The sequence below is a fragment of the Perognathus longimembris genome, chromosome 25 (genome assembly GCF_023159225.1).
Source record: "Perognathus longimembris pacificus isolate PPM17 chromosome 25, ASM2315922v1, whole genome shotgun sequence".
Taxonomy (NCBI): Eukaryota; Metazoa; Chordata; class Mammalia; order Rodentia; family Heteromyidae; genus Perognathus; species Perognathus longimembris.
The window spans coordinates 8,225,824-8,244,635 of NC_063185.1; the positions used below are offsets into that span (position 1 = coordinate 8,225,824).

General features: G+C 45.0%; 1 protein-coding gene across 1 annotated transcript; it reads right to left on the bottom strand.

Moving 5' to 3' along the window:
• Positions 1–147: 147 nt before the first annotated feature.
• Fem1c (fem-1 homolog C) lies at positions 148–18,812 on the bottom strand. The gene is made up of 3 exons (XM_048334026.1): positions 18,757–18,812; positions 17,307–18,021; positions 148–3,418 (listed from the first exon to the last, which is right to left on the bottom strand). Exons 2-3 carry the CDS (start codon positions 17,848–17,850, stop codon positions 2,109–2,111), a joined length of 1,854 nt encoding a protein of 617 aa, XP_048189983.1. The 5' UTR covers positions 17,851–18,021; positions 18,757–18,812; the 3' UTR covers positions 148–2,108.

Genomic DNA, 18,812 nt, shown 5'->3' on the forward strand with positions numbered 1-18,812 from the left:
CTAAGGATGAGGAAGCACATAATCCACAACCCTGAAAAGGAAGGGGGAGTGCTAACTCACTGACAAACCCCACTGTCACCTTGTACCCTTCAAGCTGAGATCAACCAATGTGGACTGACTAGACTGACAAAAGTTAAAAATAAAAAAAAGTAGCTCATGCCTATCTACCTCTCAACACCACCAAGTTAGAGGCAGATAACTTAAAAATACTCATGTTTGGTATCTCTAAAATATTTGTCTCAATCACAAATTAAAGTATTCTTAACATATGACAGCTGAAATGTTTTATTTGCCCATAGTAAAATCTTTTTATCAAAAGGTTGGAAAGCGCCCACTGATACATAATCCACTTTATCCCAATGGTGAAATGCATAACCTAATAAAATGAGTGAGGACACCTTTACTTAACCCAAAAGTTGCTAATGTGTATTAATTTACTGCTCTTCATTACAACTGTACTGCATAAAAATGAAGGTAAACCTACATGACTATGTTGCAGCCAAGACTTGAACAGCTTGACATCAACCTCGAACAAAAGCCAATACAAATCCAGTGAGCTCCAGCTCATCACACTCTGAGGCCCACTCTGCAAGGAGCTCCTCACAATTTCAGCAAGACATCCGCAGCACAAACATGCCGTCACAATTGTATTCTGAAGAATAAAGTGCTGTATGACAAATACCTGAATCTTTTTTTGGTACTTTTCAGTTATCTTTTCCTAAGTTAAAATAGAGCCCTTTCTGTGGCATTAGCAAATATGTGAAAGAAAGGAGAGAAGGAAGAAAAGGGAAGGAGGGAGGGAGTCAAGAGGAGGAAGAAGAGAGGACAGAAAGAGAGAAGAAGCTTGAAAGAACAGAACAGAAAGCGTTGTGCAACCTTTGTATTTAACTAGGGTGACAATAACTGAGACCAAAGTAATTCATGCAAGTATCTCAAAGGTGCACATCAGCTTGAAGAGGGCAAAGAGCGCCGTTGCTGACCTCCGATGCCACCACAGTATAGGGCGTAGGGATACCTGTGCAAGTCTGGAGCCTAGGGCAGGGCAAGCACCAGGCCACCAACACCCTTTAGCTCTTTTTCTAACTAACACTGAGCGGCAGTCCAAAGATGGAGTATTTCAACGTGGCTTGTGATGTAAGCAGTTTGATAGATAACTTTGAGGTTCAATTTAAGCAAATTCTCTACACCTAGTCACACGGTGAGCACAAGCAGGACCACGCTGATGCTGATGCTGGAGCAGCCCGGGGGTGAAGGGGGTCATTCTGGAGAAGGGGATTCCTTCTGCAAGACAGGTTACGAGGATAGACCTGCTCTGCAACTGGGCTAATGAATTATAATGCTTTCCCAAAATTAGCACACCAACATTTCTATAGAATTAGAGAAAGAAACCTCATATGTAGGGGGAAAATAAAAACACGGCGGGGGGGGGGAGAAGAAAGTTTGAGCTCAGATAAGCAAATCCTCATGTTCAAAGAGTACTTTCAGAGTGAACTTCATAAGGAACACAAGAAACCAGGGGTTTTAGTGAAGCTGACAACTGCTGCATAGGGATTATGCTAACATACAACAGTCAAGTTTAAGCCAGTGCATAGAAAAGATAAAGCACTTACGGTAACTGCAAATGGTAATGAGTTCATAAAGTTTGTACGAGCTAGCATGGGTCTACACAGGGAAACTGGTAGAAATGTTTAGGAAAGAAAGTAGAAATGGACAAAGCTTGGAGAAGAGAAGGAATAAGCAGAGGAAAAAAAGGACTTTCAATCTGTATAAAATTCACAAACTAGTAGAGTATAAAGACACCACTTAAAACCAGATAACTCTGTCCCAAATACCAACCGCGAACAAAACCAGAATGGATTAAGCCTTTGGCAGACAGTTTCAGAAATTTGAATAGGACGTTACATTTTTCAATAATTCACAAACAATATATTATATGGTGTATTTATATTAAATACTGGGAAGCCAATCCTGTAAGTCTGACGCTTGCGATGCGTTAGCCAGTGAGAGCACAACACAATCAAGCCGAGTGAATGCTGGTGTTACCACAACAGTGCTCGTGCAGGAAACAGCCGTCTCCGTGCTCCGGCAGGGCCCCATCAGTCAGACTATCATCTGTGGAGCGAAACAAAGGTCTCCAGCTTCTCTGGGATGTGCCCTTTGTAATATATTCTATGATTCACAATGACACGCGCAGCCAGGCACTGCAGTGTGGTGTGGTTGATGGGCTGGATCAGGTTTTTAGCAATTTCCTTCTCATCCAGCAAGTCACTCGCCGTTTGCTTGTGCAGGTTTGTGGCATCAAAGTGTGCACCTGATTTAATGAGGAGGTTCATGATGTCCGGATGGTTGTTGATGGCGGCGATGTGCAGGGGACTGTTGTCATCAGAGTCCCGGACATTCACATCAGCACCACATTCTATCAGGATGGCAGTCACTTGCAGTGATGGAAACTTACATACGGGGTACCGCCCCACACAGGTGGTGTTCTTGTCCACAGCCAAATGAAGAGGGCTGAAGCTGTTCTTTCCCCGGGGGTGCAGCTTAAGGAACCTGTAGATCGTTTGCTTCTTGAAATGATCCTGTTCCAGAGTACAGGGGACTTTTTCTAACAAGCAAATCAAATGCAGAATGATGGACAGAGCCTTATTCAGCTGCAGAGGGTCAGCTGGACACTGAGTTTGTTTAATGGCGCGCTCAATTTCAAGGACGCTTTTGCACAGTATGCCCATAAGATCATCAAACGTGACCGTTGTGCCCAGCAGGCCTTTAGCCCTGTCCTGCAACATGAAGGAGAACAGCTCGGCAAATGACAGCAAGCTGCTGGCAGTCATTGGGCTCAAAGGGTCCAAGTTGCTCTGCTGCATGTCCAGGGCGTACTTCCACAGGTTGATGCATCGCTTGAAGTTCCCCGAGTCCGCATAGACGGCGCCCCTGTACCTGATGTAGTAGGAGGTATCAGGGTGAGAAGGACCCAGAATGCGCTCCCTTATTAGCAGTGCTTGCATTCGCATCTCATCAGGATCAGCGATGAGGCCTTCCAGCTCCTCGGCACTGTTGACCTCCTTGGCGTAATCATAAGCCATGATCAGTGTCTGCGGCACTGGTTTACTAATGATATTAGTCCTGTCGCTATACCGCATGGTCATGGCCTTCTTCCAGTATTTCAGAGCCCCCAGAAGGTCTCTTTTCTTGTCTACAAACGTGGCTCCCAGAAGTTCCAGCGCATTGATCCGCTCTGTCTTGCTCGTCTGGGCATGGTGTGTCAGAAAGTCCACGATATTTGTATGGCCGGTAACGCTTGCCGAGAGGAGGGGGGTCATTCCGTAGCCATCCTTCTCCATCTTGGCACAGTACATAAGAAGCATCTTCATGATGTCCAAGCTTCCAGACTCTGCGCAGTCATGCAGTGCAGTATTACCTTAAAGGGGGGGAGAACAGATACTTTGAGGGCTCATGTACCTCAGAGCTCCCCCCCACTTAAAGAGCACTCTCAATGTGATTACAATGGAGAAAATAATCACCATATCTACCATCTGGGAAAAAACTGTTTTCCACATGGCAGGAACTGAAGAAAATACCCTTACTGATTAAATGATATGAATAGATTGGGTATGAAAAAAAAGAAAAACCTATTTCGTCTGATGAAACTAAAAATTAATCCATGACATCTAGGTATGTCTCACTGTTCTCAAGTGTGCATTCACTGGCTACGAACTGGTAAATACAACTAATAAGCTACTGGTAGTCTTTATGACAGTCACTGAACTTCCTGGGTCAGCTTACACACAGATAAACAAGGACTCTGGACCATAAGAGCTGATTTTTCCATTTGACTCTAACAGTGGCTAAGAATTACTTTTCTAGCTACTTTGAGCTATATTAGTCAAAATTCCTAGCTACACAGTACTTTCTCCACAAAACTGCTCCCACAAGAAAAACAAATCTGACAAACACGTGGGTGGCTCCATATGAACTTTCAGGGAGGCATCTGAAGTGTCCTTTCATACATGACTACTTCCCACCGCAGCCCAGCTTCCACCATTCCCTTCCTCGGTACTGAATGTTCTCACAGTCCTGTGCTTCCCACACACCCGCACCGGCCTCTCTGGAAAAGCCTGTCTGGAGTACATGGAGACTCTATGCAGCGGGTATTTTAGCAACGTTAATGATCAACATTTCACTACCTATCAAGAGAGAAATCATGCCGCTTCTGAGAGGTACATCCTTGTGGACTGCTTCCACAGTGAGTCCTTTTAGACATATCTGTAGCCAAGTGTTAATGAAGCAGGCTAAAAGAGCATCCTTAGACAGATTTGCAAGGCTGACCCCTGGGCTGGGGACTTGGTACATAAAACTCAGGGTGTCAAAACAGTAAGTAGTTCACACTAAACACATGGACTCCTCCCCTAGGAAGTGGAAGTCCTAGAGGGTCAAGTGACAGATGTCAGTCCACAGCAACAGGGTCTCCCAGGGCAGAAACTTCCAATGTACTTTCACTGTGGGAGAGTTGTGCTGTGTGAACCTTCATACCAGGAGCCTGACCTTGCTGGGCCTTTCCCCTCACTGGTCCAGTTGAGTGCACTCACAACCACACTGGGATGAACTTAGCCCCCCAATACAAAGGTGGCTCTGGGGACCCTCAACAGAGCATGTGTGCCAGAAAAGACTTTAAACTCAAATGCTCCAAACAAATCCACTTCATCAATAAGGCCAGAAGACTTTCAATCTCCTGTGATATATACACGGCCAACATGGCTATTCTGAATGCTTGTTCTGACCTAGAATTTCAAAGATCAACAATGCAAAGCAGTGTGTAAGATATCCAAGCCAGCACGTTGGCTCACTGATGCTCATTTGTTCACAACCATATCCATTAAACACAACCATGCAAGTGTATTTAAAAACTACTTTGAATCAAGATTCTAACTACTCCCATTTTCTCCACTACATCCAGTGAAAAAAGGGCAATACTGTAAGTAAAAAGAAATCTGAGGAGAAAAGGCTTACATCGCATTTTCTATTCAGAGTAACAAAATCCAGCAAAAGAATGCAGCAAATGCCAAGTTTAAAATGAATTCAATTTCTTGTTTTCTTGGAGAAAAAAAAGGAATATGTATATCTTGAATAATGCACATATAGGGAGAAAGGGGGGGACTTTTTTTTTTTTTAAGAGAGGAGACTTTCACACCCAGCAACAGCAAGCCTAAGATAATCACCCTCCAAACCCAAGAACCAGGAAGGCTGGGCATGGAGGCACACAGTGAAGGCCTAGCACTCAAGAGGATAGCTGGCAGTAGAGGACAGCCAGTTTGAGTTAAGCCCTGGCAATATAGTAAGGCTGTCTCAAAAAACAAATACCTTTGCTAGGCACACTGGCTCATGCTTATAAGCCCTGCTACTAGGAAAGTGGGAACTGGAAGGATTATGGTTCAAGGCCAGCCTAGGCAAAAAACACAATAAGCTGGGGGTAGTGGTATGTGCCTGTGACCATAGTTACACAGGAGGAATAGGAGGAGGATTGAGATCCAAGGCCAGCCAGGCAAAACCACAACAAGCGATATAAAAAATAACTAATGTTAAACAAAGATTTGGGGGGGGGGGGCTGGGAGTATGGCCTAGTGGCAAGAGTGCTTGCCTCCTACACATGAAGCTCTCAGTTCGATTCCCCAGCACCACATATATGGAAAACGGCCAGAGGGGGCGCTGTGGCTCAAGTGGCAGAGTACTAGCCTTGAGCAAGAAGAGGCCAGGGACAGTGCTCAGGCCCTGAGTCCAAGGCCCAGGACTGGCCAAAAAAAAAAGATTTGGGGCAAGGCTCATGTGGTGTGTGGTAGAGTGTCTGCTAACTAAGTTTGAAGCCCTGAGTTCAAACTAAATATATATATATATATGCAATAAACAGTCACCTTTCCTTATTCTTTTTTGTTTTTGGAAACAAAGTCTTAACTGTGTTGTCAATGGTGGTTTTAAACTCTATGCTGCTGTGATTAAAGCTATACAATATCTTGCTCAGTGATAATGCTTTTCTTGTCATTGTTGGTCATGGGGCTTGAATTTAAGGCTTGCACACTGTCACTGAGTTCTTTTGCTCAGGGCTAGTGCTCTACCACTCGAGTCACAGCACCACACTCTGGTTTTCTGGTGTTAATTGAAGATAAGAGTCTCATAGCCTTTCCTGCCAGGGGTTGGCTTTGAATTGTGATTCTCAAATCTCAGCCTCCTGACTGCTGAGAATCCAGCTACGTACTATTATATTCAGTGAAAACGCATTTTAAATTTCCATAGCAGCATTTAACAAACAGCAAGGAGAACTCTGGAAAAAGCTGCTGAGAACACTGAGGACCTCTGGTCATTTTCAAGGCTGAGAAGGAAGGGAAGTGGCAGTCCACAGCCTGCCATGAAGAAAACTGGGCAAGGCCTCATGCTTTGGACTACAGCTCTGTAAAAATAGACAAGCCACAGAGGAACTGAAATCAACCTTAATAAAAATAACCCAGTACTGCCAGTATAGGTAATCAAAAAGCTAGAGAAAATATAAATATCTATCTGGAGGAAGACAGCTATACTCTTTGACGGCAACACACAGGAGTTCTGAGTGCCACCGGGTGGATGAGCCACATATCGCGAAAGCTACTGGCACACTAGACAGGGAGCAGTTCACTAAGGCCTAGAAACCAGCAGTGACAAGGTCTGACTGGCAGTGGAAGAGGCTGTGATGGTCACACACTCACATCACAGGAGGAGTGACTGTCACACACATCACAGGAGGAGGTTGTGACTACCACACATTCACATCATAGAAGAACTTCAACACAGCACTGTATCTTTACCTGGTAAAGTGACTTAAAATAACCAGGATCAGGAATGTTTCTTTCTTTTCTTTTTCTTTCTTTCTTTCTTTTTTTTTTTTTTCTTGGCCAGTCCTGGTGCTTGGACTCAGGGCCTGAGCACTGTCCCTGGCTTCTTTTTGCTCAAAGCTAGCACTCTGCCACTTGAGCCACAGCACCACTTCTGGCCATTTTCTGTATATGTGGTGCTGGGGAATCGAACCCAGGGCCTCATGTATACGAGGCACGCGCTCTTGCCACTAGGCCATATCCCCAGCCCCTTTTTTTTGCCAGTCCTAGAGCTTGAACTCAGGGCCTGAACACTGTCTCTGGCTTCTTTTTGCTCAAGGCTAGCACTCCGCCACTTGTGCCACAGTGCCACTTCTGGCCTTTTCTGTTTATGTGTTGCTGAGGAATCGAACCCAAGGCTTCCTGCATGCTAGGCAAGCACTCTACCATTAAGCCACATTCCCAGCCCCAGGACTATGTTTCTAAAAGCCCTCAGCATATGAGGAAGTAGCAGATCATTTCAATAAAACAAAAATGCCCTCATAAGGACTCCAAAGTATTTAATAAACACAAGAAGCAGATAATTTGTTTTTCTAGCAATAAAAATTCAACAATTTTGCTGTATATAAACTCTTCACATAGTCCATGTGTTTAAGTCTATTATAGCTGTGCTTCTCGAATATTCCTGTAGAAAAATCACCAAGGGATCAAGGTAACATGCGGGTTCTGACTTGGTTTTGTGGGGTGTTCCAAGTGACGTGTGTCTGACGCTGGTCTCTAAGGAACAAGAGGAAAAACTGATCTCTTGTTTGTCACACAGATGTGTGCCACAAGCTAACATGACTAATTACAGCATTGAATTACATGAAGCCAAGTTCACAGGGCGGTCACAGCCCCAGCCCCATGGTATACAATCCAGAGGTGAAATGCCATCACTCCCCTTTCCTCTAGGTTTAAACACATACCAAAGCCGGGACAGGGTGTGTATTACAAACTACCTAATAGTTTTACCTATGGAAAATTTACATAGTAAATGTTATCAGTAAATCTCATTGTCTATTCTTAACTATTTTATTATTGTAACATGTGACTATTATAATAAGTAATCTACAGCCAAAATGAAAAACAATCAGCATGCTAAATAAATATCCAAATTGCTATAACCCATATTGTGCAAGATGAAAAACCAATCCTAGCATGGAATATATCATATAGCTGATAAAGCCTATATTCTGAATATATAGACAAGTTCTGTTTTGTTTTCGCCTAGAGTCCTAGGGCTTGAACTTGGGACCTGGGCTCTGACCCCAAGCTACTTTTGCTTGAGCCACACCTGCACTCCTGGCTTTTTCTGAATAGTTTATTGGATATAAAGAGTCTGAAGGACTTTGCTGCCTGGGCTGACTTTGAACCGAGATCCTCAGATCTCATCTCAGCCTCCCAAGTAGCAAGGATTACAGGCAGGAGCCACAAATGGCCAATAAGCCCATGAATTAAGCACATGAACATACACTAAGAACCACTAACACATGCTAAGAACACTAACAAGAACCATAATGAGACATCCAGCATACCACACTTCCTAAAACCACCAGATTGAAAAGAAGAAGTGCTGGCAAGGAGAAACCTGGACCCTCTTGCTCTGCTTGTATGAATGTAAGTGTACAGGTACCTTGCAAGTTTGGTGGTTGCTCAAAAGGTGAATTACCATATGAATCAACACAATTGCACTCCTAGACTTATTGGTTGGTTCATAGATATGTCTGCCTAAGAGAAACAGCCTATCTCTAGAATTTTCATATAAATGGCCACAACAGCATTACTCATAGAAGCTAAAGGGAGGAATCAATCAAACCCATCAGTTGCTGCATACATAAAAAGTAGTAACATCCACACAAGGAAATCCAGCAATAAAAGGGATACATGCCACAACTGAATGAACCCTGAAAACATGTTAAGTGGAAGAAGGCACAAACCCTACACATTAGAATCTACTTCCCTCAAGTCCACGCATCAGAATCCATTCACTCAAGCCCACACATTAGAATCCACTCACACAAGTCCACACGTTAGAATCCACTCAAGAAGTCCACACATTAGAATCCACTCACACAAGTCTACACATTAGAATCTACTCACACAAGCACAAATATTAGAATTCACTCACATATATCCAAAGGCAGCAGGGAAGGTAATGTGTGGACGAAGGCCGGTCTAAGCCCGAGAAATCAATTTGTGAGGCTGGGACAGGACAGACATGTGTGCTCCTTGCTGGCTTCCCTCAGCCTATCTGCCCATGTTGATGATTTTGTACCCATCAATGATGTTATATCCAAATGGCCCTTGGCAGGAAAAAGGGTCCCCACCTCTGATAGGATATTAGAGACAGAGAGGAGATTAGCTAATCACCCAAAACAGTGCAGATGCCAGTAGAGGCCTGGGTATACCTGGTGACGAGCAGAGGTATTTTTTTGGGGGGGGGAGGAGGGCTGTCAGGGGGAGCGTTGAAAAGTCTAGTGATAGCTTCAAAACTCAGTAAACATACTGAGTTGAAATCAGTGAACAGTATGAATTATATTTTAATAAAGCTGTTTAAACAGCCAATTAAATCAGAGCACTTGTTCTTATGGTAAAAGTATAGTTCTCACATAAGAAGAATTACAGGTCATATACTGGAATAGATTGAGCCTACTACCCTTGGCCCCAACCCATTCCTGGTCAACTCTGAGGATGGAGATGGCAGAGCTGAGTTCAGAAGAGATCCAGGGGCAAGGATGGGGCGGAGCCTGGGCAGGGCAGGTCAACTGCACAGCAATGCAGATTGCAGGTATTGCAGCCCCTCTACAGCTACCCTGTATGCATTACTGTGGCAAGAAGGGTAGGAAGAAACAATTTAGAATGTTAAATGAAGCACTAGAAGGATCCTTGACTCCAAATGTTTCCTATCACCTGGCACATTCTACTGGGGAAGATGCTCAAGGACAGGAATTTATTGAAAAGGAGGAAAATGGTGGAGGAAGATGAAAGGGGTGACGGTGACCAAGATGCTTTGTATTCATAAACTGCTTTGTTGAATGGTAACTCCTTTGTACAACCACTTAAAAGATAATAATAAAGGGAGGGTGGGGATGGGGGGGGGGAGATCTAAAGACAAACTGTCCTGAGGCTACCACATGACTTCCCTTCTTCAATTCTTTGTCTGAGCTCTGAGTTAGAAACACACAATTCAACAGTACAGCTCCTGGAGCTCACCACAAAGTTAAAGACCAAAAATACTCGCATGCAGAGACTAGGCTGCAGGACGTTGAACTGCTCTGGAAATGGATCTGGATTAGGGAGTAGAAAGCTCATGTCAAGTTCTATCACAATTGTCTTTCTTGGCCACTGTAGTTAAGGCCCCAAAGGATAGTAGATGCTTGAGTCAGAGTAACACCCATGGTGCTTTCCTGAGCCCCTCTCCTCCCACCTCTACCCGCCATCACACTGAATGCCCGAATCTCAAGAGCACAAATCACTAGAAGGCCAGGGATTTCATCAATTTCATACTGAGCCAAACTAAGCCACTGAACTCAGTGAGAGAATCACAGGTCCTAAGACTAAACCTCTATCTTAAGTTCCAATACTCAGGTACTGCTCACCCCAGCACCTCAGCTAACAGAGGACAAACAGTGTAGACTCACCAAGGGAGAGAGAAGGGCGAATTTCTTCACTAAGTTTAATTTACAATTCAGCTACCCCTTACTTTAGGCAACCAATATACCCAGACTCCCTGAGAACACAGAGAAATGTTCCAGAAGACACAAAAAGAAAAAGAGCATTGGAACAACTGCAAAATCTGGGATTAAATGGTAATGAATGCAACTAGTCAACTATTTAAGCATTTTTTTTTTACTAATTTTGAATTTTTTTCTTTTATTAATGTTTTTATGTGGTACCAAGGTATCAAACCCAGGGCCTCATGCATGCTAGGCAAGCACTCTACTACTAAGCCACATTCCCAGCTCCTAGTTAAACATTATTAATAAATCAAAATTATACCAGATATATCCCAAAGCAGACCAAATTTGAAGGCCCTCCCTCTTTTCATTTTCCTCCCAGGCAGTATTACTTACTGAAATAACCAACTGCTGAGAAATGTTCTCAAGTCTACTCCCAACATGCTCAGTACTTGGTCCATTATCTTAATAACAATAGGTCGGAAGCTACAGGGGAGATTTTCTTATTTAAGATTCGTGTACATTTGAAAAACTGAAATATACCCATCTCCTAAAATATCTTCACTGTAGAAGAGAAACATCATTATGCCTTTTGCTTTGAATTACTTCAAAAATCAAAAGGAGGGGTGAGAGTTGATTTCACAATTTGGCAGGTTATAAAAATTGAATAGATAATTCTCTCCAGTTACATACATTTGAAAATTTCCATAACAAAAAGGTAAAAAACTCTGCCCTAATCAGCTGTCATTCAAATCTTTTTAATGTTAACTACTCCTGTCACAAACCTACACAAGATTTTTCTGAATCCCCACAAAGTTCAACCCAAAGTTCCACTCATTTTTGACAATTTGTACCTTGTTATTTCAAATCTTCATCTATTTATCTCTACAGAAAAGACTACAAAGCACAGTGGTTGTCATCAAGGAGCTTAGAACCATTCTCTTATAGTCAATTCATTCTTTCAACAAGCTCAGTTACTAAATATGCCCACTGTGGACCAGTACACTTCCCAATGCATAGGATAAAAACACCAGACCTCTGGCCTCAAAGACCAGTGTTGGTAGAAGACAGTCAGATGAGTTTCTCTTAAATATTAAAATAAATAAATAAATAAAAAGGGGGGGATGGGAAATGTGGCTTAGAGGTAGAGTGCTTGCCTAGCATGCATGAAGCCCTGGGTTCGATTCCCTTAACACCACATACACAGAAAAAGCCGGAAGTGGCACTGTGGCTCAAGTGGTAGAGTGCTAGCCAAGAGCAAAAGGAAGCTCAGGGACAATGCTCAGGCCCTGAGTTCAAGCCCACAACTGGCAAAAAATAAAATAAAATAATAATGCGTTATCCTGTGGTGTGAAAATTTTTTGCTGGCTTCCCAATGCATGGCAAATAAAATTAAAATTATTTTCCCATGGCTAGGAATGTGGCTTAGAGGTAAAGCACTTGCCTAGCATGCATGAATCCCTGAGTTTGATTCTTCAGCATCACATAAACAGAAAAAGCCAGAAGTGGTGCTGTGGCTCAAGTGGTAGAACACTGGCCTTGAGCAAAAGAAGCTCAGGGACAGTGATTAGGCCCTGAGTTCAAGCCCCAGGACTGGAAAAAAAAAAAAAAAGTTTTCCCTAGAATTCAAAGATCTTTATAATCTGCCATAACTGCCCTCTGGTCCATATATGCCTACTTTTCCATCCCTGGACTTCCAAACACAATTTCCAATGCTCCTCCAGAAGAGCCATTTCCTAATCTCAGAAAACTTGTCAGAATCTTCCTGCAGATCCAACTCTAACACTCTTTTCTTCTCTGCCACTTGAGCCGCAGCGCCACTTCTGGCCATTTTCTGTATATGTGGTGCTGGGGAATCGAACCGAGGGCTTCATGTATAAGAGGCAAGCGCTCTTGCCACTAGGCCATATCCCCAGCCCCTCCAACACTCTTTTCAAGAAACACTTTCCAATTTCTCCATGAAGCATTCCTAGGCAGTACACCCCCTTTATATCATTCTTTTAGCAGCAGCTGTTAAGTGCAACACCCTGTGTGTACCTCCTGGCCTCCAAAGCAGTCAACACAATGGTTGCCTACAAAGTCAATTTAATTACCTGGAATATCTGATTGACCTATGGAGAGGACAGAATGTTTCCTGATCCCAACCCGGAGAGCTGAAGGCCCTGTTCTGTAGACGGGCAAGAAGCCATCCAGCTGTGCAGCTCCCAGCAGACAATGGGTGCAAGGCAGAGCTGAAGGCTTAGTTAACATCACTGCAGATCTGCAAGGTCCCACTGTGTCCAAAAGAAACACGAGCCCCCCACAAACCACCAAAGAATCAAGGAAGTGAAAGGTGACTGTGACCGTGAGGCTGAGGCGTTGGAACCTGGGAGGGCTCACCTGACCTCTTCCCACATGAGGTGCCTTTCAGTTTAAACAGCAGTCAATGCTGACCTCAGAAATCAAGTGTTACGTTAAACTAGAAAAGTTTTCTTGGATATCTCAAAGATATTCTCCATTTCTGGAATGCTATGGGAAAGCCACTGTCCTCTTAGGGAGTGTGTTGTGAAGGACAAATGATTCCCAGTATCAAACAGAAGAAAGCACTATTGTTGCACTTACCATACAAGCATCTTCTCATAAACCATCTCTTGTCTTACTCATCTTTGTCTATCCCTGGCATGCCAGTGGACTCAAGAGAGGCTCTCAATTAATCAATTAATTCCACTCTAGGTTAAAATATGTTCAAAATGCCTATGGTCTGTTAAAAAGTAATGGGAAGAAGTTAAATAGTATGTTCAATTGTCAACTGCTCGTTAAAAAATAATGGAGTGTAGGAGTCACATGCAATTTACACTTAAGCAGGCCAAGCAAAATCCACAGGCAGTTTCTTGTTTTAGAACCATTTCAATGGATGACATATAAAATACCCTAAGAGGGCTGGGAATATGGCATAGTGGTAGAGTGCTTGCCTCCCATACATGAATTCCTCAGCACCACATATATAGGAATAGCCCGGAGCAGCACTGTGGCTCAAGTGGTGGAGTGCTAGCCTTGAGCAAAAAGAAGCCAGGGGCAGTGCTCAGGCCCTGAGTTTAAGCCCCAGGACTGGCAAAACAAAAAAAAACCTAAGAAATCAGGTTGAACATGTAGCACAGTGTATAGAACTTGCCTAGTAAGAAAGAGCCTTAGGTTTGATTCTCCAGCACTACAAAACCAAAACAAACTATGCCATGTTATACCTAGTCTTACCGATATTTTACACTTTGGGAATAGGGTGAAAAATGTGGGTGAAAAAAAATCCTGTTCAACACCATATTTGATACTTTTTCTATCCCAGTTTCACGGGCTTTTTGGTTACCACACTGCCTCCTAAAAAGATCCCCCAAGTCAATCATATAAAAAACATCAAAGAATCCAGGCTAAGACCAGAGAGGAGGAGGGTGCACAAATGCTTGAATGTGCCCCAACATTCATGAAACTGCGCAAACCTCAAGTCCTGCACACATCTCTGTACAGCTAGCTATAACATTGAAATCTGAAGACACTTTTTTATTTTGCCAGTCCTGGGGCTTGAACTCAGGACCTGAGCACTGTCCCTGGCTTCTTTTTGCTCAAGACTAGCACTCTACCACTTGAGCCACAGAGCCACTTCCGGCTTTTTTCTATATACATGGTGCTGAGGAATCGACCCCAGGGCTTCATGTATACGAGGCAAGCACTTTACCACTGGGCCATATTCCCAGCCCCGAAATCTGAAGACAATTTGTGCTCTTCTATCACAGGTACTCGTTTTTGTGGAAGACGCACAGGAGATACCTATACGGAGGAAATAGAAATAGGACCTTGAACTGGCAGACCACTTGGCAAAAGGGAGCAGAGATACCCAAGGCTATAAGATGGTGGTGGTGAGAGGACAGTCCTCCAAGGTAGCTAAAGGTCATCAGTGTTGTGCAGGTTCCTAAGGATGATGCTGACAGCAATGCCAGCTGCTTGTACTATGGTTCTCTCATAGCTTACACAATACAGCTTTCGATAACATCAAGGAAGCAACACCAGTAAGTCATTCCTACAGTAACCTAAGAATTTAAAACATACCCCATTTCGTTTAAACATGTAAATTTATCAATAATCATTATACTGCTAAATTAAAAATAAACAAAAATGTGAACAGCAGAAACCAGCAAGCAGTCACTCCTTTTAATCCCTCAACTTCTAGCTGCCTAACTATTCCCAATAAGAACACCATTAAACAATTTGTTCTTCTAAAGCAAGCATTCTTCCCCAGAATGTGCTTTTAAAGCTTTTTTTTTAATGTATCAATCTACCTCTAAAGACAATCAAAAATAAATCTGTAAAGAATGCATACAGAAACATTGTGTGGCCAGCACTAGTGGCTCATAATCCTAGGAACTCAGGAGGCTGAGATCTGAGGATCGCAGTTCAAAGCCAGCCCAGGCAGGAAAATCTGTGAGACTCTTATCTCCAGTGAACCACCAGAAAACCTGAAGTGGTGCTGTGGCTCAAAGTGGTAGAGAACTAGCTTTGGGCTGAAGAGCTCAGGGACAGCTCCTGGTCCCAGAGCTCAAGCCCCACAACTCTCCCCACCCCCATAAAAAAGAAAAGAAACATCGTAGGCTCAAGCAGTAGTGCACTAATCTCCAAAAACAACAACCACCACAACAAAAACCCAGGGATAATGCCCAAGCTGAGTTCAAACCCCAGGCCCAGAAAAAAAAAAAAAAAACAGAACAAAACTAGAAGCAATGTAAAAGCTTCATTGAAAAGTATGCAGCTCTTGACATTAAAGACCATAACTAATGGCATTAAACCTAACACTAAGCTAAAAAGCAAGTTATAAGACATGTAAAATAAAACTGCACATACATATCTGTGTACAACATTCAGAAATATTTTTGGAAAGAATATCTTTTAATGTTAGGATGTTTTGAGATTTTTACACTTGCTCTGAAACTTTTTCAGAAAATTAGTGATCTTGTGTTCTTTTCATAAGAAGCTGCTCTTTAAAAATAATACTAACTTCAGTAAATACGCTAAATACAAAAGGGGCTCATAATTGTGTGGTTTACTCTGTGAACAGCAAATATGTATCACTTTGATTCACCAATTCCAAATATAGCTACTCCCATACAAGTGTGCGGATTCCCAGTTAAGAACATTGACAAGTGAAATGAGTCTAGAAGTCTATCAACAGAGACTACATAAATGTACATACACTCAAGGAGACACCTACAGCCACACAACAAGAATGAGATAGCACTTGTACCAGGGCTAAATGAAACCCACAAAAGTTAGGGTTTTAAAAAAACCGAGGGCTAGGAATGTGGCTTAGTGGTAGAGTGGGTATCTATCATGCATGAAGCCCTGGGTTTGATTCCTCAGCATCACATACACAGAAAAAGCCAAAAGTGGCACTGTGATTCAAGTAGTAGAGGGCTAGCTTTGAGCATAGAGAGGTTCAGGGACTGTGCCCAGGTCCTGAGTTCAAGCCCTGGGACTGGCAAACAAATAACAACAACAAAAAGCAGAACAGTTGGGCATAGTGGCTCACACTTGTAATCCTAGCTACTCAGGAGGCTGAGAGCTAAGGATCGCGGTTTGAAGCCAGCTGAACAGCACAGTCTTTTATCTCCAGTTAACTATTAAAAAAAAAAAAAAAAAAAAAAAGCTGAAGTGGAGCTGCTGCAGCTCAAATACTAGAGTGCTAGCCTTGAGCACAAAAGTTCAGAGACAGAGCCCAGGGCCTAACCTAAATTCAAGCTCCAGGACAGACACCAGAAAATTAACAACAACAAAAATACAGAACAAGATGCATCCAAGCAACAGAGAGGGAAAAAAGAGGGGCCGGCAACACTTATGCTAGTATCTGCAGACTATGAAGACAACAGAGAGGTCCTGAGGTCTAAAACCGAGGGTCAAAAGACATGTTCCTGTGTGTAATCTGAGAATCAGAGTTCAAAGCCAGCCTGGGCAGGAAAGTATGTGACACTCTTATCTCCAATTAACAGCCAAAAAACTGGAAGTGGCAGTGTAGCTCAAGTGGTAGAGCACTAGTCTTGAGCTAAAGAGCCCACCAATTTATATAATACACAATTATAGGCTAAACTCTTGTTGATTAAAATCTTTACACTGTTACCAGTCAATAAATCCACATTGACTTGACTAGTCCTTGTTTGGTTCTGAGGATTTGAAGCAGTTTTTAAAAATCTGTTTTCTCTCTTGCTACAGTAGATACAGGTTCTACATAAAGGGATTTTCTACTGGCCACAAAAATGAGGAATCAGGAAACAGACGTCCTTTCCAGCCAGTTGGGCCTACCCTTCCCTCACAGAGCAACAGATGAGCAAACAAGATGATGACTCATTAAATAGAGTAGTTCTATTCCAAAGCTGCTCTTAAACAAAAGGAAAAGAAACTTAAGAAAAATGTATACATTACATCAAACTGTATTCTGTATTCCCAGATGGATTAAATGATAGCCTAAAGGTTCAGACCCACAACTACCAGGTTCAGACCCACAACTACCAGTGAGACTCTGGAACATGGGGAATAAATTCCTGGGAGTCTGAAATTGTTCTGAATTAGAGCAAAAACGGGGGGTGGGAGTGGGGGGGGGGCCTTTCCAGCACGATCAAGTTGAGAAATTTGGGTTACCTCATCAACACTCCACAGGTAATATTCCTGTGTATTAATCTTCCTGAAAATAAGTGGTGGTCACTTTGGTTTTTAACAGTTAGAAGGAAAGCAAACTCACCTTTAACACTTTTCCTATTAACATCTGCCCCCTTTTCTAGTAAATACTGAGCGATCTCCTTATGTCCTTTGTAGCACGAAATCATCAGGCATGTGTGCCCATGCCGGTTTGACACTTCCAAATCAGCCTTATGTTCTACCAGGTACTTCACGATTTCCAGGTGGCCGTCAAAGCAGGCGGCCCGGAGCGGGGTGGAGTTGGTCAGAGTCGTGTTGTTGACGGCGGCCCCGTGGTTAAGCAGGGACTGGACCACCTTCAGGTGCCCGGCGGCGGAGGCGGCCCACAGCGGCGGGGCGCCCTCGATGGTCTCCCCGTCGAAGTTGACGGAGCCCCCGATCTCGATGGAGGCGCTGCACTGCTCCAGCAGGAACTCCACCATGTCCAGGTGCCCGTACCTGGCGGCCATCAGCAGGGGCGTGGCCCCGTTGGTCTTCTCTGAGATCAGGGAGGAAACCTCCTCCTTGGACTTGCTCGCCAGCAGCTTGGTGAGGAGCCGGAGTTTGCCATCCCGCGCTGCGTTGAACACGGCGGTCTTCAGATCCATTTATAAAGGTCCGGTTCTCAGGCGGCGCTCGGATTTGCCCTTCGGAAACACGGAGGGGTTCACGCGCGCGACCCCTTGAGTCCAAGTCCCACGCTGGTCAGTCCCCGCACCCCGAGACGGACATCAAAGCGCGGAGAGGGTGTCGCGTCCTAGCGCATTCCGGCAGCCGAGCTGGGGGGTGGAGGGGGAGAGAAATCGGGAGCCCCGGTCAGTTCACCCGTCGCACGGGCCTGGTCCCCGGCCCTGGTCGGGCCCGGGGGCTGCCGGCTGCGGCGTCCCAGCTGGGAAGGGAGGGAGGGGGAGAAGGGCACCGGGCGCGCTGCGGAGAGTCCAGTGTCCCCGCTCCAGTCCCCTGGCCCCGGCCCAGCCAAGAAAGGGAGGTGGGGGGGCTGCGGAAGGGTGTGCTGGAATGTCGGGGGGCGCCCGCGCTCCCGTCCGCGGCTCCGGGCGGCCAGCTTTGTTCCGGGGCCAGCGGCGCCCAGACCCGGGGAGAGGAGAAAAAGACAAGGCGTCCCGGACTCGAGAGAGGTCTCCTTTTGCGGACAACGGCGGGGCCCGGGTCGCGAGGCGGCCGAGACGGGATTCGACCGCAAACAAAAAAAAAAGGTCGCGGGCCCCCGGAGTTCCCCCCCCGGAAGCCAAGCCGCGGCCTTGGGCCTCGACCCCCCCCCCGCCCCCAGCTGCCATCCCTCCCCTCCCCGCTCGACCCTCCGCCGCCGACCCCGGCCCTTGGCCGCCCGCGCCCCCGCCAGCCCCCGCCGCCGCCTCCTGCCCGGGCCTCCCGCGCCCTCCACCGGACGCGGCCTGGTCCTCCAAGGCCCGGCCCGCCGCGGCCTCCGCCCGCCCGCTTCCCGCCCAGGCCTCCCCGAGGCCCTGAATCGCCTCCCGGGTCCCGGACGCCACTACCTGCCCGGGGCCGGTCCTCCCACCGCCGCCGCCGCCTCAAATGAAAGCCGGGGTCG

Excerpts from the sequence above, each read along its gene's own strand:
- Fem1c (XM_048334026.1), bottom strand. The coding sequence starts at position 17,850 with ATGGATCTGAAGACCGCCGTGTTCAACGCAGCGCGGGATGGCAAACTC. Across the intron at positions 3,419-17,306 it reads TAATAGGAAAAGTGTTAAAG|GTAATACTGCACTGCATGAC; the intron begins GTGAGTTTGCTT and ends CCCCCCTTTAAG.